Source organism: Cololabis saira, chromosome 5, assembly GCF_033807715.1.
Source record: "Cololabis saira isolate AMF1-May2022 chromosome 5, fColSai1.1, whole genome shotgun sequence".
Taxonomy (NCBI): Eukaryota; Metazoa; Chordata; class Actinopteri; order Beloniformes; family Belonidae; genus Cololabis; species Cololabis saira.
In genome coordinates this window covers 44347060-44368546 of record NC_084591.1, presented here as the reverse complement: position 1 = coordinate 44368546, position 21487 = coordinate 44347060, and the positions used below count along the sequence as shown (strand labels likewise).

The 21487-nt window shown below is 40.6% G+C and overlaps 1 protein-coding gene across 4 annotated transcripts in view; it reads right to left on the bottom strand.

Moving 5' to 3' along the window:
* The window catches only part of ankrd27 (ankyrin repeat domain 27 (VPS9 domain)), a 53228-nt gene that overhangs the window by 15262 nt on the left and 16479 nt on the right, over positions 1-21487 (bottom strand). For all 4 annotated transcript variants that reach the window (XR_009782719.1, XM_061722233.1, XM_061722234.1 and 1 more), the window contains exons 4-12: positions 19997-20305; positions 19800-19859; positions 15037-15090; positions 14554-14619; positions 11204-11280; positions 10977-11098; positions 9434-9512; positions 7799-7931; positions 5018-5110 (exon numbers count right to left, since the gene is read on the bottom strand). Coding sequence is in view for 3 of the 4 variants with exons in the window: in XM_061722233.1 (XP_061578217.1) it covers positions 5018-5110; positions 7799-7931; positions 9434-9512; positions 10977-11098; positions 11204-11280; positions 14554-14619; positions 15037-15090; positions 19800-19859; positions 19997-20305 (993 nt within the window). In the remaining variant the exon portion in view is untranslated. The remainder of the gene's footprint in view (positions 1-5017; positions 5111-7798; positions 7932-9433; positions 9513-10976; positions 11099-11203; positions 11281-14553; positions 14620-15036; positions 15091-19799; positions 19860-19996; positions 20306-21487) is intronic.

Genomic DNA, 21487 nt, shown 5'->3' with positions numbered 1-21487 from the left:
CTGACCCGGCCTGAAACCCTTCCTCTCAGTCTACTGACTCACCAATTCAAACGTTCATTGAAATGACGCATTAAGCACAATTCTATAAAATAAGTGAAACCTAAAAGACACTAAGCCTTATGAGATTCTGAGAAATAATCAGATTTGGTGGAGTTGTAGTAACAGATATCAACATGATGAAGACATTACAAGTAGAGGGTTCTGCAGGCTGAGACACATCGTGGGATACCAGCGCTCTGACATCCAAAGTTTGTCTTCTCTCCTGAATCATGAATGTGACCACATCCCACTTTGCAAGCCTTTTTTCAAGTGTTATCAGCAGATGTACAAGTGACTACAGAGAAGTTCATTGTCAAGCTCTGTTTACGTATGGCTGTGGATGCTGATGATGCAACCTAAACCGCAGCTACGACACAAGAGGACGCCATCGTACAGTCTGATCTCACCGTTCTAGACAAAATTAAGCCCATCCCAGTCATACACAGAGTTGTTATGATCTCATGAGACTGTAAAAAATCACGGGGTCTACAGACCTTTTGAGAGAGGCACTTCCATGATTTACGGTTGCCTGGCGACCAGTCACAAGGTCATCCAAATATCACTGGAGATCAACTGAGCTGTGACCCCATAAATCACATTTTCAAGGGGCCTGAGTTGTTTTTCTCCACAGTTTTGATTGTATTTTCCCTCTAGGGTAAAAAATTAGTTTAGTAAATAGGTTTCACATCTGAGATTTCCATTTACCAGCAATGAAAAAACACATACCGGTATATACTTTTTTTTAAAGTACATGACGTCAGAAATAATAAGTCACTTTACAGTTTTAGTGAGTTTTAGTTGATTGATAAACAGGCTCATGCCTGAATTAAGAGATCCCAAGGACACTGTTGGATTTTCATTTTCGTTCTCCATCGTTAAGGATTCTGTTCTTTTCTGTGACAACTTTCCTCTCAGTGCTCAGCCCTCGAAAGTAATGCTCCATATAAGAGGAAAGTACTAGATACACTCTATGGTATAACTACATCTTAGAACCCTTAAATACTGATAGCTTTAGTAAGGAAGTGGTGTTCTGTCAAATCTGGGGAATATTACTAGGCCTGGAATTACATTTATTGTTATAAAAAAGCCTTATGCATGGCCGGAACTACACACAACTCACGGGGGAGCGCAAGAACAAGCCCAGGCCCCTTTTCACCACTGCAGCCACATTTCTGTTGAACAATGGATTCCCTCTTTTCTCACCAGCAATGATTTTATGAACTTGAACAAACAAAATTGTGTCAATTTTACACCTATTAATCTGTGTTGAGTTTTTGTAGGTAACTAAGTTTTGTGGAACGTCGACCTGTTTGCTATACTCAGTACTCGAGTTGAGGGGGGATGAGGGGGGATGGCATCCCCCCTGAAATAAAAACGGTCAAAATCATCCCCCCTGTAAAACTGCCATCCCCCCTTTCCATCCCTTATGTCATTTCATCAATGAATGTGGTTTTACTGCTATTTCAACATTTAGAGTCATCACCAGAAAAATAACACCAGAAAAATAACTTATTTGACAATTTTCCCCTGTTTCAAGTAAATTTTCACTTGAAATAAGTAGGAAAATCTGCCAGTGGGACAAGATTTATCTTCTTATTACAAGCAAAAAAATCTTGTTCCACTGGCAGATTTTTCTACTTATTTCAAGTGAAAATCTACTTGAAAAAGGTGAAAATTGTTGTTTTTTCCAGTGATGAGTCTTGTTTTAAGTGTAATGAGATTTTTTTACTAAAATGAGACATTTTAACTAGAAATAAGACAAATATTCTTGTTAAGATTTTGAGTTTTTGCAGTGATCCATGTTACTTATCCTGTGAAGGACAGAGTCATATTGATAAGTTCAGAAAACTATTTCCTATTGTTGTGTTTTGATGTATTTGATGTAAGCCCAGTGGATATTTAAAGCTTACAGAAGGCTGCATTTAACTGCTGCTATGTCATTCCTGCAGTATTTCTGCAGGTGTTTTGGTCAGTGATATTATTTGTAATATATTATATTATTTGTAATCAGCACAAATTATCTGTCCCCATATGATAAAATCCACCATCCCCCCTGATTTCTTTTTACAACTCGAGTACTGGCTATACTCCATACCAACGTAACGGTTTTAAAGACTCCGCCCTGCTGGACCAGATTAATATTTCATTCTCAGCTGGTTATGTAGCACAGTGGTTCACGTTAGCTGTTGTGAAACCACTCCTCCAGTCTTCATTCCAATGATTTAGTCAATTACAGGGCAATTTTTAACTCTCCTTTTATGTCCCAAATCCTTGAAAATGTCATCCTTAAACGATCAATTGGTCATAGAGAAAGTAACAGTCTACATTATGAATTTCAGTCGACATTTGCGATTCATCAAAGCAGTTAAACTGCTTTAATTAAACTTTCAAATGACCTCCTCCTCTGCTTTAGGCTGGTTTAAGTCATATTTGCCAGGCAGAGTTCAGCTTGTCCACATAAATGGCATGTCTTTATACATTCCAGAGTTAGCTAGCGTGTCCCACAAGGGCCTGGACCTGGACCAGAACCTTCGGGCTCCGATGTTTGAAGATAACAAGCCATCGATCAGCATCACAGCTGTATCTGTTGGTGTTTAGGAGCCTGCATAGTAATCCACGTAAGACGCTCTACTTGAAGTTTAAAATACAACAAAAGAAATCAAACAGTCCAATGATACGTGGTATAAAGGCTACAACGTGCTTTTAAACATTCTGCTCAGTAAAACCTGAAAATTACATCCATATTCTCCTACAACTAACGTGGACACATTCATCAAAATACCGTCTTATTTCAATGAGGTGAATAAGTAGAGGTTATATTAACATGAACAGTAGTAATCTGGATATTTTCAGTTCCCTAATGACTGAAACGTTTCCTTCAAAGGAAAGTTGAAAGATCACAATAGTACAGGACTGTCTCGGAAAATTAGAATATTGTGATAAAGTTCTTTATTTTCTGTAATGCAATTGAAAAAAAAAAAAAAAGGTCATAGCTTCTGCATTAATTACAAATCAACTGAAATATTGCAAGCCTTTTATTATTTTAATATTGCTGATTATGTTTTACAGCTTAAGATTCCCAGAATATTCTAATTTTTTGAGATTGGATATTTTAGTTTTCTTAAACTGTAAGCCATGAGCAGCAATATTAAAATAATAAAAGGCTTGCAATATTTCAGTTGATTTTTAATGAATCCAGAATGTATGACATTTTTGTATTACAGAAAATAAAGGACTTTATCACAATATTCTAATTTTCTGAGACAGTCCTGTAAACATTCCTCTGGAATACTGCGTTGTCCGCATTTTCTAAACTCAGTGGAATAATCAAACTGTAAAAATGATTTCCTTTGCACAGATGGGACCACTTTGACCTGCTTGCTGCTCCGTGCACCAAGTTCAGAGTCACATCAACACCAGGTTATCCATGACACAGAGATCTGACTGAAAACACAGCTGACCGGTGTCTGAACGGACCTGCAATGCTGCATGAGCCCTCGGGGAGGAGCAGTGAACCTGGAGCTCTGACTCTTTACAGCCGCTGATCTTTGAATGTTTTCAGTTTGTCTGGGGCCATAATCATAATCATCATCATCATCATAATCATCATCAGATCATGAACGAGGAAAAGTCACCTGATCCCTCCCAGTCCGAGATTACCCCAACAGAAAACAACAGACGTCATTCTGGACCATAAGATGTTGGAAAAAAATCAGCTGAGTGATGGGCTGGAAAAATCCTGGCCGTGTCTCAAGACTGAAGAAAACAAGCTTCTCAGAAAAAAGGCAGAAATGTGCGAATACAAGTCCAAATGGGTAGTTTATTTTGGCAGGAGAGGCTGTTTGTTCTTTCTTTTTCTTGAACACAGTTCGAGTGTCTAAAGTTGACAGCCTTGTATGTTTTTGTAGTTTTAACTCACGTAAAATAATGCAAAAAATACCAAAAATAAAGAAACAGAAAAAAGAAGGGTTATCGTGATCTGTATGTGTAATTTTGAAAACCGAGTAAAATAAGTGTTGAATTTAGACAAGACATCCGTTTCGTTTATAAAAACATTGGTTGCCCTGTCAACTATGAAGCAAATTATGTGTGTTTAGTAATGAGGAAATGAAGATTGTTCCAGTTCAGGACGAGAGGCGTTCAACTGCTACATAAGTGGCACAAATCTGCAAATAGGTTTATTCAGAAAACAAAGTGGCGAAATGAAACCTAAAGTGAATCTAAAGTACAACTATGAACCCAGAAGTATATTTATTTTTCTGTTACTCGTCAAATCAAGGCACACAAACAATGTCTGTCAAGACTTCCATGTTTTAATTGTTGTAATGAATTCAATTTTCCCTCAATTTGTTGAGGTATGAAAAAATGAAAAAAAGAGAACACACATGGGAACAAAACTACAAATGCCCACTGTATTTAAGAAGAGAAGAAGAAACATCTAGCAACTTTTCTTTAAGCTTGTATACAGGACTGTCTCAGAAAATTAGAATAATGTGATAAAGTTCTTTATTTTCTGAAATGCAATTAAAAAAACAAAGATGTCATACATTCTGGATTCATTACAAATGAACTGAAATATTGCAAGCCTTTTATTATTTTAATATTGCTGATTATGGTTTACAGTTTAAGATTAAGATTCCCAGAATATTTTATTTTTTTTAAATAGAATATTTGAGTTTTCTTAAGCTGTAAGCCATGATCAGCAATATTAAGATAATAAAAGGCTTGCAATATTTCAGTTGATTTGTAATGAATCCAGAATGTATGACATTTTTGTTTTTGTAATTGCATTACAGAAAAATCACAATATTCTAATTTTCCGAGAACATTTTCTGTACTTCATCAGCTGACTTGCAGCTAACTGTGCTTGTATTTAACGCCTTATTTCCGGCAGTCAGGTCTTTTCGTTCCCGTACTTGTTGCTGAATTATGATGGGTGGATTGTACTGATGGATTGTGGGATGCGGTGGTGTCTCACCTCGAACAGAGAGTGGATGGGCGCCGCAGCATTTGGAGCCAGAACACTCATCCTCTCCTTGAACAGCGTCTTCTCACCAACATCACCTGAAACCTGAGTAGCCGGGAGAGAAAGTCAAGCATCACCTTCTGTGATATTGTGCTAAGATACAATGCTAGCGCGTGTGTGTGTGTGTGTGTGTGTGTGTGTGTGTGTGTGTGTGTGTGTGTGTGTGTGTGTGTCAGTATGGTTACATGCACATCTTCATTGAGCTATTGGCAACAATCGAGCAAAAGATTTAACTGGAGTTTCTGAGAAATCCGAGTATACATGTGCGGGAAGACACAAACAAACCTCTTCCCTCTTACGTTACAAAAAGAACCCGTGATAGGTGAAATCCATGAAGTAGCAACCTTTATTTTTTTTACATTTATTATACAAGGCTTCAAAAACTGTGGAGATCAGCCCCACCGAGACCTGATTAATTGGATTTGAACGGGAGAAAAGGAAAAATGATTATGAAAAAAAAAAATACGATAAATACAGTAGGACAAATTGTGACTGGCGTGTATTTCCCTGCTCTTCTGATGCCGCTGCATCCTGACTCGCTCTGTAGCGTCTTTTTCTTCTAAAGCCTCCGGTGCAGGTGTGTTTTTTCCAGAGAAGAACATGGTTATGGGTCGTTGTTGTCGCTCTTTTTTTCTTCTGGGCAAAAAGATTCTTATAAACTGACATGCAGAGGTGTCAAGTAACAAAGTACAAATACTTTGTTACCTTACTTAAGTAGAAATTTTGGTTATCTATACTTCACTGGAGTAATTATTTTTAAGACTACTTTTTACTTTTACTCCTTACATTTTAACGCAATTATCTGTACTTTTTACTCCTTACATTTTAAAAACAGCCTCGTTACTCTATTTCATTTTGGCCTTTAAATAAAAACTATCCAGTTAAATTGCTCCATCCGGATAGAGTGAATCTGGTTGTGGTTGTTTCAGATGTTCTTGTCCAGTTTTGTTCTTACATCTGTTCCCTCAGATTCCTGCAACTAAACTTGGATGTACATTCCAATAAAGGTTAGGATAAATGATAACATGCCTCTGAAGTTTGACTTTTTGCACCATTACAATACTTATAGGCAACTAGTCATCATATCTGCTGCTCTCTGAAACACATGTTAATGCTCAATAGTACACATATATGGTTCTTTAATATATTTGCATTATACTAAGATGCATTCATTTTCAATGGCTTTTGTCCTTAATGGCTTTTTTCCCCCTTACATTTACTTTTATACTTTAAGTAGTTTTGAAACCAGTACTTTTATACTTTTACTTGAGTAAAAAACTTGAGTTGATACTTCAACTTCTACAGGAGTATTTTTAAACTCTAGTATCTATACTTCTACCTGAGTAATGAATGTGAATACTGAAGACACCTCTGCCGACATGCCACCATGGATTATATCTGAAAACTGTAATGAACGATTCATCAAAGGCTCCCGTTCTTGAGCTGCTGCTGAAGCTCATTGGTCGTTCCCAGCTTGTTGCTAAGCAACCAACGTTATTGACACAGGAAGTGAAGAAGTGGGGAGACTGTTTAGAATGCAGAACACGATGCAAATCCGTGAAGCAGCGAGACCGTGAAAGGTGAACAGCGTTTTAGCGAGGGATTCCTGTACATCCCAGAATAGCTTGATTTAGAATCACATTATCTGGATCTAATGGCCCGATTTCAGGAACTCCAGCCCGACTAAGCTGTTTACATGGCTTTTAAAACTTCAATATCAGCTGGACTGAGGCAATAATTTGATTTCATCTTAATGCATGTTGAGTGAGTGAGTGAGTGAGTGAGTGAGTGAGTGAGTGCGTGAGTGAGTGAGTGCGTGAGTGAGTGCGTGAGTGCGTGAGTGCGTGCGTGCGTGAGTGCGTGAGTGCGTGAGTGAGTGCGTGAGTGCGTGAGTGCGTGCGTGCGTGCGTGCGTGCGTGCGTGCGTGCGTGCGTGAGTGCGTGCGTGCGTGCGTGCGTGCGTGCGTGCGTGCGTGAGTGAGTGCGTGCGTGAGTGCGTGAGTGCGTGAGTGCGTGAGTGCGTGCGTGCGTGCGTGCGTGCGTGAGTGCGTGAGTGCGTGAGTGCGTGAGTGAGTGCGTGCGTGAGTGCGTGAGTGCGTGAGTGAGTGCGTGCGTGAGTGCGTGAGTGCGTGAGTGCGTGAGTGCGTGAGTGCGTGAGTGCGTGAGTGCGTGAGTGAGTGCGTGCGTGAGTGCGTGAGTGCGTGAGTGCGTGAGTGCGTGAGTGAGTGCGTGCGTGAGTGCGTGAGTGCGTGAGTGCGTGAGTGCGTGAGTGCGTGAGTGAGTGCGTGCGTGCGTGAGTGCGTGAGTGCGTGAGTGCGTGAGTGCGTGAGTGCGTGAGTGCGTGAGTGCGTGAGTGCGTGAGTGCGTGAGTGAGTGCGTGCGTGAGTGCGTGAGTGCGTGCGTGCGTGCGTGAGTGCGTGAGTGCGTGAGTGCGTGAGTGCGTGAGTGCGTGAGTGCGTGAGTGCGTGAGTGCGTGCGTGCGTGAGTGCGTGAGTGCGTGACTGCGTGAGTGCGTGAGTGCGTGAGTGCGTGAGTGCGTGAGTGCGTGAGTGCGTGAGTGCGTGAGTGCGTGACTGCGTGACTGCGTGAGTGCGTGAGTGCGTGAGTGCGTGAGTGCGTGCGTGCGTGCGTGCGTGAGTGCGTGACTGCGTGAGTGCGTGAGTGCATGACTGCGTGAGTGCGTGAGTGCGTGAGTGCGTGCGTGCGTGCGTGAGTGCCTGAGTGAGTGTCTCACAGAGTGGAGATCCTGCAGCTTCCCCAGGCTGATGTATTCCACGGCTGCCTCAAACGTGCTGAGACAGTAGCTGAGCTCGTCCTTGGTGGAGTGGCTGAAGCAGAAGTTCCTGATGTAGCTCAGATTAGCCATCCTGACACAAACAGTCAGCAATCAGTCAAACAGATATACACAAGTACATACTTCCTTTACTTTCATTTGACGGAAAAACACAAACACACAAGTCGGCTAGTAAAAAATGATCTGGACTCTCCAAATATAACTGACAAAAGCCTGAATAACTCCATCTGATTAGACTAACATCCGCTGGCAGATTATCTGTAGACTCAGTCATGTTTCAGAGAATAAGAATCAGGAGATCTTGTTTATCTTGCCCATCATGCTCAGCAGTGACGCTCAGTTGAAATTCAGTCTGGGTCAACAGACTCCTCTGAAGTCGTCTAACATCTAAAAGATCTTTCAAAGGCAACTGTCATCCCAAAAGTTCAGACTTATTCTCAATCATAAAAGAAAACATAGGGACTTTCCCAGGAATACAGGACTGTCTCAGAAAATTTGAATATTGTGATAAAGTTCTTTATTTTCTGTAATGCAATTAAAAAAACTAAAATGTCATACATTCTGGATTCATTACAAATCAACTGAATTATTGCAAGCCTTTTATTATTTCAATATTGCTGATTATGGTAAATCTAGAGACTTTAACCCTCCATGCCTCAGCCCCTCCTGAAGGGTTATGAAGTCCCTACTTGTTTGACAGTTATAATTTTATCTTGTTTTAAAAACAGGAAAAACCTTTAATTACTGAGCCTTTGAAGGAGGAAATAGTTAGTTCATATTTATTTCGGTCAATCACAAACATAAAAATGAACAAACAAGATAACACAGGTTTTTCCCTGGTCAAGATTGTGATTATTTTGACCGGAAAGGTCTGGACTTGAAGCATAAAGCTGATCTTGCCCACCTTTTAACAGAATAGAATATACAAAAGGAACAAATGAAGTATCATGAGGCTACACAAAATAATAGTAATAATAATAATAACAATAATGATGATGATGATAATAATAATAATAATGATAATAATAATAATAGCTTAAATAACTGTAATCATAGTAATAGTTATAATAATGATAATAATAATAATAATAATAATAATGATAGCTCTGAAAACAGAAAGTGAAAAGATGCTAAGGAAACCAATTTTAGTTGTCATTTCATCTCATGCATGTGTACATTCTTCTTTGTTTGCTTATTGTGCTCCTATATGTGTCCATTACCTTTGCTTTGAATAATATCTTGTATGCTTTTATTGAGTTTGCTAGTTTAAGGTCGTTGTCTAATGAGTTCCACAGTTTTACTCCTAAAACAGATAAACATCTGCCCTTTGTATGAAATAATTTAGAGTTAAACCTTCATGTTTTATTTTCAAATGCTGCACATTTTTGTATTTGTTTGGTAACATCAATATTGTAAAAGATTTGACCTGAAACCGCTAATGAGACGCATCACATCAGGCTTGGCGTGTAAAAGTTCAGGTATGAATAAATGATCCCGTTTAATGAGGATGTCGTTTCCAGACCTTATGTTACTGCGGGGACAAAGGTCAAATCTCCCGGGTCCCTCCAGACTCACCAGTTGGGGATTTCCGTCTTCACCAGCAGGTAGAGGACGACTGGGAGAAGGTCGTCTGCGCTCACGGCTTCGATACTGACTGCAGAAGAAAGCACACATTCAGAAGAAACTCTTTCATTCTTCACTCAGCTGGCTTGTTTCAGGTTTGTTTTGGTGACACTGCCAGCCACTCTGCCTCAGTACAAACCAAATGATCTAATTGGCCCTTTTGACAAGCATCAAATTGGAAGAGATGGCACCAGTGCAGCCTGACAGTGGGACCGCTGTGAGCCAAGCTTGCCTTTCCAAAGCAAACTGGACAAACACATTACGGCCTCACAGAGTCGGCAGTGTGCCGTCTGCTGATGTGATTACGGAGTTGGGTCTGCCTGAGAAGGGAGGTGACCGAGCGGCTCTCGCTGACTGAGCGGGATTTTACTGACACCGCTCCTGAGGCTGCTCCTTCATGCCCCGGGATTATATATTTAATGAAGATACTGCAGGTCCTTACCGCAACAGTCGGATGAAAGAGCAGCCTCATTTTCAGAGCAATGTGATTTGTAAGCGACTACATTTGAGCCAGTTACGTACTCAGACCAGTCTTGTTTTTGTGGATTTGGAGTCATTTCCAGAAATGTGCCCGAGTAAAAGTGATTGGCTCCTCTAAAAGACTGCAGGACTTCAGCTCCGAGACATTTTGTCATCATGTAGATTAGAAGATTTTCTTTGAGCTCCTTTAAGACTGCAACACAAAACTTTTTATATCCCTCGTTGTCTTCATGCATTTCATTTTAAAACCTGACAGATGGGATTTTTTTTTTTCCCAGTCCATAGCTTGGTCACCCTCTTTTAATCTTCCTCCAGTTACATTTTTTTTTTCCAATATCTTTTTATTTCACAAAAGAAAGGCAATCACAAACATCCTAAATGACAGTAGGTCTTACAATTTTCTTTTGTGCACACAAGCCAAATCTCACCTACAACCCACCCCCCCCCCAAAAAAAACACAAAAACATACACACGAAATAAATAAAAATAAATAAACTGGGAAAAAAAATCAAAAACTCAATCAAATCAATCAAACATCAAAACTCGAATACCTACAGATACATAAGATACATAAAGTAAATGACAGCAATAAAACAGCAATCAGCGTACAATGAAGTTTACAATGAATGAAGCTCTAAGCCAGAAAATAATGGGAACCAAAATTCTTGAAAAAGATGGCCACGGTTATATTTTTCCAATGTTAGCTTTTCTAATGGTAGAAATGCTGTGATTTGGTCTATGAAAGTCTTAAAAGATGGAGGGGTATCATTCTTCCAAAATAAAAGTATACATTTTTTTGCAAAGTAAGTTATCAAAATTAATATCCTGCATTTTTTGTTATGTAGTTGTAAATTATATGTGTCATTTAATAAATATAAACTACTGCTTAAATCAAATGTTTTGTCCAGGATTAGTTGTGTTAGGGAATGAATTGAATTCCAATAATTTTGTAAGCGGTCACATTCCCAGAACATATGCATGAATGTCAGATGGATTTTAGAGGGGCAGAGTTTACCGGTGCGTGTTGGGGTCTGGGTGGCGGTGAGGACGACTCTGCGCAGGCAGAGCAGCTTGAGGAGGGGGGACGTCTGCTGGTTGAGCTGACTCAGCTCTCTCTTTGCCCGGGACAGGTTTATACTGCAGAAACACAGGTGAGATCAGAACCTTCTAGACTGAGGGATGAAGGTGATTCACTGCTCCTGCAGCCATGCATGCACCCATCTTCCTTCCATGCTGACTGACCTGAACTGAGGCTTGACTCCCAGGTCTTTCTGCTGCAGATCCTGCAGACTCCTGGTGATTTTGTTGAAGGCAGCCTCCTATCGTTGAGTAGCACAAGAGAGCAGAGAGAAGCTGAATGATGCTGCCATCAGACAGAAACAGGTCAGGGACAGTTACAGGCTTGTACTTGGGTAATCGAGTTTGCAGATGACACCACGGTGAGCGGACTCATCAGAGATGACATGATAAGAAAACCTAGAAGCAGAGGTGTCGTGACAATAACCTGCTCCTCAACACCAGCAACACCAACATCTCATAGACTGCGTTTCCATGCATCAATAACCCTTTTAAAACCCGAATATTGGCAATAACCCGAATTTGACACCAATAACCCCTTTGAATAACTGGAATTTGCTCATATTCTGGTTTTTAAAAACCTGAATATGACCCCTGGGTTACTCCTTTTAAAACCTGAATATTCAGTCATGTAAACGCCAAACGGAATATCCCCATCAAACGTAACATGAATTTGTTTCCTGCACATGTTCTGTTCACAAGGAATTAGGGCTGGGCGGTATGGACTAAAAAATGTATCACGATAATTTCTGTTATTTATCCCGATAACGATAAAAATGACGATAGAAAAAATACCAATTCAACTCCACCTTTGTAACTATAAATCTATCACCACATTCAGTCTTTGGAGCCCCCAAAACACTGCTGTAAAAGATACTAAATGCTACTAAACTACACCAATTGAATTGAATTGATAAAAAACAATTAAATGAGTTACACCTGTACTGCAAAACTGTAATGACTCAGATCCGCCATGTTTGTTACACAAAATCCTTCCTTCCTTCCTTCCTTCCTTCCTTCCTTCCTTCCTTCCTTCCTTCCTTCCTTCCTTCCTTCCTTCCTTCCTTCCTTCCTTCCTTCCTTCCTTCCTTCCTTCCTTCCTTCCTTCCTTCCTTCCTTCCTTCCTTCCTTCCTTCCTTCCTTCCTTCCTTCCTTCCTTCCTTCCTTCCTTCCTTCCTTCCTTCCTTCCTTCCTTCCTTCCTTCCTTCCTTCCTTCCTTCCTTCCTTCCTTCCTTCCTTCCTTCCTTCCTTCCTTCCTTCCTTCCTTCCTTCCTTCCTTCCTTCCTTCCTTCCTTCCTTCCTTCCTTCCTTCCTTCCTTCCTTCCTTCCTTCCTTCCTTCCTTCCTTCCTTCCTTCCTTCCTTCCTTCCTTCCTTCCTTCCTTCCTTCCTTCCTTCCTTCCTTCCTTCCTTCCTTCCTTCCTTCCTTCCTTCCTTCCTTCCTTCCTTCCTTCCTTCCTTCCTTCCTTCCTTCCTTCCTTCCTTCCTTCCTTCCTTCCTTCCTTCCTTCCTTCCTTCCTTCCTTCCTTCCTTCCTTCCTTCCTTCCTTCCTTCCTTCCTTCCTTCCTTCCTTCCTTCCTTCCTTCCTTCCTTCCTTCCTTCCTTCCTTCCTTCCTTCCTTCCTTCCTTCCTTCCTTCCTTCCTTCCTTCCTTCCTTCCTTCCTTCCTTCCTTCCTTCCTTCCTTCCTTCCTTCCTTCCTTCCTTCCTTCCTTCCTTCCTTCCTTCCTTCCTTCCTTCCTTCCTTCCTTCCTTCCACAAATTCTTATTGTGGGGAATTTTTTTTTGGACGGTTTATCGTGAACAGTAAAATATCGCCCATTCCTACAAGGAATCCTGGTCTTTTGAGTCCAGGAAGTTCTTATAAACACGGAGAAACGCAAGACCACGCCACACTTTTGGAGTGAGGAGGAGACTAATCACTTCATAAATGTAATGAAGGATATGAACATTTTGTCATTTGTAGACGGTAGAAAGTACCGGGATAGAAGATTTACAAGAAGGTGAGCGAAAAGTTGCGCAAAGCAGCATTTGTTTTGAATTTGGATATAGGAAGAAGAAGCGGAAATTACGGGAATTGCGTCATCATGTTCTCCGCGTGTCGCTGCTTTAATCCAGATATCCCAAATGATTAATTACCATGTATACAGGCATAACCCTGTTTGCTCAAGCATGTAAACGGAATATTCCCAATGTTTCAGTAACCGGAATATTAGCAATAACCAGAATTTTGACTGCATGTAAACGTAGTCATAGTGGACCTCAGAAGGAAGAAAGGGTTGCATGCACATCTCCAGCCTGGTCCACAAATATTTACCAGCGCCTCACTTGTCATAAACCCTGAACCTCAGCCGTCCTAAACCTGCAGACCAACTGTATCACAGTCTGGGACTGCTCTGGGCCTAAAGTCAAAGATCAGTGGGCTCAGGAGCAGCTACAGCTGCCCGTCCACTGGTCGTCCCAAGCATCATACGAAGGTTGAACAAATCCAGCTTGCTTGGAAGAGCTGCCAGTTGAAGGTTGTCTTCTGTTCTGGTTTCTTCTCTTCTTTTACATGATCTGTCACTTATACAACCCAGTGTACATTCATTATTAAGTTGATATATGGATAATCTGCACACCTTTAAACTCTACAAAACTGCTTCTGCACTTCTGGTTAGTTAGCTAAATGCGGTCTTATTGCCTTGTTAAATGTGCAAAGACAATATAGCTGAATGTGATCTGTCCTACAGCCATAAAACCACCGATCTTTGCTCGTTTCAGCCAAGCTTTAACGCGTCACACAGACGTCCTCACATTCAAGTCCAGTTCATGATCCACTCAATAACAGCGAGGTTCTGTGCCACAAATAATCAGCCCCCACCACCATGCTTGAACGTTAGGATGAGGTGGTCTGCTTTTTTTCTTTTTTGCTGGTTTTGCTGGTGCAGCATCAGATAACCCCCAGACATGGTGCAGTGTTTGATGTAAAACATCTCCACTCTGGGTTGTCAATGTTCTTTCTAAATAGAAAAAAAAAACTTCTTCTCACTTCTGGTCTTTTTCTAATTGCACTGCTGGGACATTTAACATCTAGTTTCTTCAAGGTTTTCATAGTCTGAAACTGCTGCTGTTTTTCACTCATGAATAATCTTTCTCACTACAGGATGACTGACTTCATAATCTTTCCCAGACTGATGGGTAGCAACAACCCTTTGTTGAAGACGCCTGCAGGCTCTGTATTAACACACACCTGAATGCTTCAGACCAGAAAACTGATTAAACTTCTGTTATTACTGGGATGCTAACACTGATGATCAGCTTATCAAGTCCATGTGATCTGCAGCCCCTGGCACCGACGTACCACCTTAACTGTTATGAGAGCAGTTACGGGTGTATTGACGTTTTTACACACCCTTGTGCATTTTTGCTTAGTTTCTGTTCTTTAAATCAAAACATGGTGTCATGTGTCATCATATTTTTCTCCTAAGATCTGTTTTTAAATAAAGCCCTGACATGCAAAATCAGGTGTGGACCTACCTGGCTGGCTTCAAGAGTTCCCACAAAGTTAAATATTAAGTCATGGATACCATGATGAACATACATCTGCAACATAGAAGAAAGAATTCAAGTGTTGGACACAATCAAAACATCGTGAGCTACAAACGTGTGGTGTTCAGGTTTTAACGAGTACAAATACACACATGGATGTGATTCTGTGACGTTAGCAGACAATCACGTCTGCAGGTAAATACATATGTTAATGCTTAAAAAGAAAACAGATGTTTTTCATAAATGACATTTAAACTGATAATTAACAGTGAAGTGAAATTGAAAATGTGGAAAATAGAAAATGGAAGATTAAGTAAGGTTTTGGTTAGAACTGACCACCAGTTGCTGGCACTGATTTCAACCACATATTTCATGAGTAAGCTAATAAAGCGTTCTGTAGGGTAGAACAGTAACCTAAAAGTGCATCAATATTGAGTGAGAGCGTGCAGATGGTTTAGCAGAAACACTGACCTCCACCGCCTGTTTGAGCAGAGTCATCTGAAGCTCCTGCTTCGCCAGAAGTTTCTGTGGAAAAGCACATTCACACCAGTCAATTATTTTATGTGAGTGAGCATAAAGTTTGTAATGCCACAGTTTATGAGTAGACACATATGTACAAACATACATTATTGCAGTTTTTCTATCAAGAGATGCAATGAAGGAATATAAGAGGCCTAATAATCAATGACAAAGTCTGAAAAAAATACAGAATTGTTGATATTACAGAACATTATGTGAGAGATCTCAAACATCACAGGTGAGTATTAACTCTGTTCCACTCCCACAAATCTACAGGACTGTCTCAGAAAATTAGAATATTGTGATAAAGTTCTTTATTTTCTGTAATGCAATTAAAAAAAATGAAAATGTCATACATTCTGGATTCATTACAAATCAACTGAAATATTGCAAGCCTTTATTATTTTAATATTGCTGATTATGGTTTACAGTTTAAGATTCCCAGAATATTTAAATTTTTTGAGATAGGATACTTGAGTTTTCTTAAGCTGTAAGCAATATTAAAATATTAAAAGGCTTGCAATATTTCAGTTGATTTGTAATGAATCCAGAATGTATGACATTTTTGTTTTTGTTATTGCATTACAGAAAATCACAATATTCTAATTTTCTGAGACAGTCCTGTAGACGCACCGTAAAGAGTTTATGCCATGCAAGCTTATCGCTGTAGATCTCGTCTTTTATCCACCTGCAGCTCCCAGAAGCCCCGATTCAGACGTGAGACGTCTCATCATCAGTCATCTACTGGCCTGATACACCAGTTCTCAAGGTAAAATCAATCTGATCTGTACGAGTGTATTACTAAAACAATCGACCACCACTAGAATATAACCATTTACAATATGAGTTATAATATCAATAGTAAATCTTCCTGTAAACTGGATTATCATTTAAACTGCTGCACATGACGTGCAACTGGATAACTGTGTAAATAACTCCATATGACTTCCATTTGGTGGTACCACGCTGCGATAAAAATTTAGTTCAGCAGGACACGACGACAACAACAACAACAACGAGTGGCCTCCACTCTTCTCCTCAACTCCAGACCATTTAGAGAAGATTTAGAGAAAATAGTTTGGACCTCTGTGGCTCTTTAGCCAAACTGAGACATGCAACAAATAAATCATATCTTCAAACCAAACCAGACACAAAACAAAAGCTACGCAGAGAAACGCAAAATATACAGACTAAATAAGAAAGTTAGGAAAAAGATTGTCCAGCACCGAGTGGGCTGGAGATCAGGTTGGTGGAATATTGTTACTGAAGAACGTAAATGATCCAACCATCTTCCAAGAGATCAGCTTCTCACGTCTATACAACATCACCCCATGAGCTGATGATGGGCCACAACGTTCTTTCAGTTTATTGCAGAGCCATACATAGCTAAAAGTGCTTTACAACCTAGACTAAGATTAGCACAGACATTAAAAACGTAAAAGGAGATGTACACATATGACATGTGTGAAACCACTAACAGCTGGTTCTTTTAGATGCTGACTAACATGTAAAAGCTCCTACCAATCCTGAAAGGCTGACGTGAATTACAAACTACTGCTGTCAAGGATTTATATTCACATCCTCTCATCAAGAACAAGAGCCTTTACATTGTGGTGTGCACTATATAGATGAGATACAGCATCTCATCTCAAAAGAACACAAGGCCAGCAGGTCAGAGAGCCCCAATGTGACAGGTGAACATCCACTAACACGGCATATTGGTATGAAACCGGTTCAAAAACTCCAGCAGAACAATTAATGAAGATGAAGAAGATCACAGGCTTGAAGCAGGACGAGACCAGAAAGATGGAAGTCTGGACAGAACCAATGAGCTGAACACATTCCAATCCCAGCAGGTAGTTAGGTGAAGAAACATCCGGAGAGATTGAACCGAAACAAGAGTCCGCCCCAGACCCCTGAAAGCAGTGGAATATGTCCCGCCGTGTTCCAGTGCCAAAAAGATCTCATCAATCTTCCTCCATCCTTGGAAAGACTTTTATTAGCTCGCCTGAATAAACAAACGAGCTCCTTCCAGGACCAACTGCAGTTTTCTTATGGTGCTTTTCCACTAGTAACTACTCAGCCCGCCTCGCCTCGGGACGGCTCGTCACGCATCGTCCCGGCTCCACCCGTTTTGTCCCCGTGTGTTTTTCCACAGCCAGGTGAGAAGTGGGCAGGTTGGGGTGAAGCTGCGGTGACGTACTCGATTGCGCAACCGCTTTGTTTGTGTCGGCGCAGATGAGAAATCAGCTGGAGCCGCGAGCGGCTGAGAGTAAAACAGAGTTCCTGGTGGATCTGGTCGTTCCTTATCGCCCGTCTACATCCCTTTTTTAATTCTCTCCTCAGCCACCAGGTTTATGAACATCTGCACCTCAGAGTTGGATAACCAAACAGACGTTTGCGCTTTATAATAAAATTGCTGCGAGCCGCCAGTCGCTCTCGCGCTGACTCCCGCTTCCTGATTCAAACGTCTGACGGCCCCGCCCAATCAGAGGCGTGGAGGGTGGTGACGTCAGAAATAGTCCCCGCTCAGCCCGGTTAGAACCTCGGCAGAATGGTTACAGAAAGAGTATCTGCTTGGCGCGGCTCCACCCGCCTCGGCCCGTAGTGGAAAAGCGCAAGACGGGGCCGTGGCGGGTAGAAGCGAGCTGAGCAGGTACTAGTGGAAAAGGGCCATTATTGTGGAGGAGGTGGAGTTGAAGACGCCACCATACACCTGCTTCAACGAACCCATAGTCATCTATGGCCCTTTTGCACTAGTACCTGCTCAGCTCGCTTCTGTTTGGTGTCTGTTTGGTGATCCAACTCTGAGGTGCAGATGTTCATAAACCTGGTGGCTGACGTGAGAATTAAAAAAGGGATGTAGACGGGCTGTTTTACTCTCAGCCGCTCGCGGCTCCAGCTGATTTCTCATCAGCGCCGACACGAACAAAGGTGTTGCGCAATCGCGTACGTCACAGCAGCTTCAGCCCAACCCCCCCACTTCTCACCTGGGGGTGGAAAAACAAACGGGGACAAAACGGGTGGAGCCGCGACAAGCCGTGTCGAGCCGATTAGGTACTAGTGCAAAAGCGCCACTAGATTACCAACTACCCGACAAGCAGAACGTAGTCTGTGAGATTGAATGGCCGTGTGTTTGATCAGGTGATCAGCAGCACAGGAGCTCCACAGGGTACTGTACTCTCACCACTCCTCTTCATTCTGTACACCTCACCCTCACAATAGTTTCTGCATCATGGCAGAAGAAGTGGAGGTGGTGGAGGAGTATTAATACCTCTGTGTTCACCTGAACAACAGACTGGACTGGAGATACAACCATGATAATGTTTATAAGAAAAGGCCAGAGCAGACTTTTAGATTAGGTCCTTCAGCATTTGCAGCAAGATGTTGAATATTTTCAGTCATCTGTTGGCGCAGCAGCATCAGAGCCAGAGACTAGCGCTTTAACAAACCCATAAAGAAGGCTGGTTCTGTTCTGGAGCTTTGATTTATTAATAGAAAATATTGTAAGCAAGTTAATTGTGGGTCATTATAAGTACTTTATTTTCAATGATCATTTCATCATACTTCCCTCTGAATTGTAATTAAATCAAATAATGAAGTGCCACGAGATCCCATCCCCATTTATTGCCATTTGTAAACAGCTTTTCCAAGTGATTTAATAAAGTTCATTTTGTCCATGGCTTTACAATTTAACTTGCTGGTTGTTTTCGTCAGACAAGAATATTTAGGTCTTTAAATACCTGACATGTTTCAGCGATTACTTTCGCCTTTAGACTAGACTTAGATTAGACTTCATCAGAGTCACTGGTGACTGATGAAGTCGCTGGTTTAAAAACCTAAATATTCTTTTCCGACAAAAAGAATCAGCAAGTTAAATTGGTTTTCCAAGTGTTCTTATTCTAAGCGTCTTAAATGATTTTTGTTTTTTACACATTTAGGCTTTATTGCTGTTTAAAATGTACTACATATTTAGTGGCATTTCAATCTGCACAAGTAATGTTTAAAGAAAAAAAATCATTCGCTACCGGATAACATTCAGAAATTATTTATTGGGAGGGAAGGGGGTTAGAATTTAAGGGGAAACCTAAAATTCAAATCTTTACTTGTGCGTACAACAAAAAGAAGTTTCTGTGTATCAGTTTGTGGAATTAAACTGTGGAATGGTTTGAATTTGGAGTTAAAAGAATGTACAAACATAAAACAATTTAAGAAGAAACATAAAGAAATAGTTTATTTGAGGTATAAAAGTGGTATCTGGTATTAAACAGGTTATTTTTGTAAAAATGATATATATTTATACAAATTAGTGTATATATAATATACTAATTTTAATTATATATTAGTGTATAAAAAGTAAATACAGACATATAATTTATGTTTAGTTGTGGAAAGAGGGTGGGATTATATAAGTTTATACTCCCCCCCCCCCACTCCTTTTCGAACATGAAATACTGAAATATGTGTTTTGATGTTTTTTTTCTTTATGTGGTGGAATGCCCACCTGTATTTGTTTTTCTTATCTTTTTTTTTTGTTTTTTTTATACATGTTCGAAATAAACAAAACAAACAAACAAACATAAATAAAAATGAGATTTGTGGTAATGAAGCGTTGGGTATAGAATTTTAACATGCAAGAGCGTCCACCCTGAAGTGGGACCGTCAGAACATCATCATCACTATCACAGCTGGACCTGCAGGATGGTTTTACTCACCAGTTGAGAATCTCTCAGCAAACACTGAAGACATTTAGTGTAAAGTCCATTCACCAAGTCCTAGCGGGACACAAGAAAGACAGCTGTGTGTAAACTCTTAGAAGACTCATTTAACACTTTCTAATATTCTAAAACAGGAAAGGAGACCCAGAAAGAGTACGGTCCAACTAAGCAGAACAAATAAAAGCTTTTCCTACTATCTGGTGACGGAATCCCTTCTTTTCCTGCTCCTTGAACGTCTGACAGAAGCTCTGGATGAATTTGTCCAGTTTCTGGGCGTGGCGTCCCAGGAACTCCCGGACGTCGTCCAGGCTCCTCAGGCAGTAGGGCGGGGGCGGGCTGATCTCGGCCGGGCTGGGCTCCACGTCCATGGGCCGGGAGATGCAGAGGATGCTGTAGCTCTGCTCCTGGTCGTTGTAGAAGGTTTCCTCAAACAGGATGGGGACCACAGCTGGATGAGGGAAGCCGGCTCCAAGCAGGACCCGCCTGTCCTGGATCCTGACCTCCTGCAGCATCCAAAAAGAAAGAAAAACACATACTTAAAAAAAAAAAAAAAGAGTAACAGATCTCATAGCTCGTGGAAAAAAACTAAGGAAGTCTTTCCTGTGAGCCTCAGTTTCAACCACTTTCTTACATTCACAGTTTTGTCATTTCAAGCACCACCAACTTGGGGATTGCGTCCACCTAAATAACTGTGTGTGTGCGTGTGTGCGTGTGTGTGTGTGTGTGTGTGTGCATGTGTGTGTGTGTGTGTGTGTGTGTGTGTGTGTTGCAAAGAGAGCACTTCACTCAGTCACAGTGGCGTGTTTTTACCAGTTTCAGGCAAAACTGAGTTGTTTTTTTTTTTTTTGGAACTTAATTTTTGTTTAGTTTTCAACAATACACCACATACATTTTCTTCTTTTTTTCTTTTTCAGCTGCATACCACTTTTTTTACACATTATACTTAAGTATTAAGCAAATAAAACAAGAGAAAACAACAACATAATTATTCACTCCAAAATATACGTATATAATAACAAACCCATAAATAAAATTAAAAAATGGTAAAATCAATAATAATAATTGTCCACTCCAAGGTACAACGGTGTGTATAGAAAAGCAGGCACCATATTTACTCCAGGAAAAATTGGCATGTGTATAAAAGATGTGTATAAAGGGAATACAGTAAGAATTAGGCCGAGCAACATTGGGTAATAGACCTCATTGTATTAATAAAGCTATGACATATTAATAAAGCAGCTCCACCGCTTAATAAAGGTGGATTTTTGGAGCCTTAATGAGTAAGTGATTTGCTCCATTTGATAGAGATCCCATACTTTTTGGTCCCATATATTGTATATATTGTCTGGTTTCAGCCATCTAATAGTTATGCTAGGGCTGGGCGATATGGACCAAAAGTCATATCTCGATATTTTCTAGCTAAATGGCGATACTCGATATATATCTCTATATTTTTTCTGTGCCTTAATTGGGGTTTCCCCCAAAGCATTATAGCATAGCATCTCTGTTAGCTTCATTTCTTTCTGAGGCAAACCCTTAAAGAAACAGTCAGTTTTAATACAAAGCCTCGTGCCAAATGTCACACAGGTACATTTATTAACAGAGGTCTGCACAATATCAAAATGTATAAAACAAATGAAATAAAAATAAACTGCCTGCATATATAGAATAAAAATGCTTCTTGA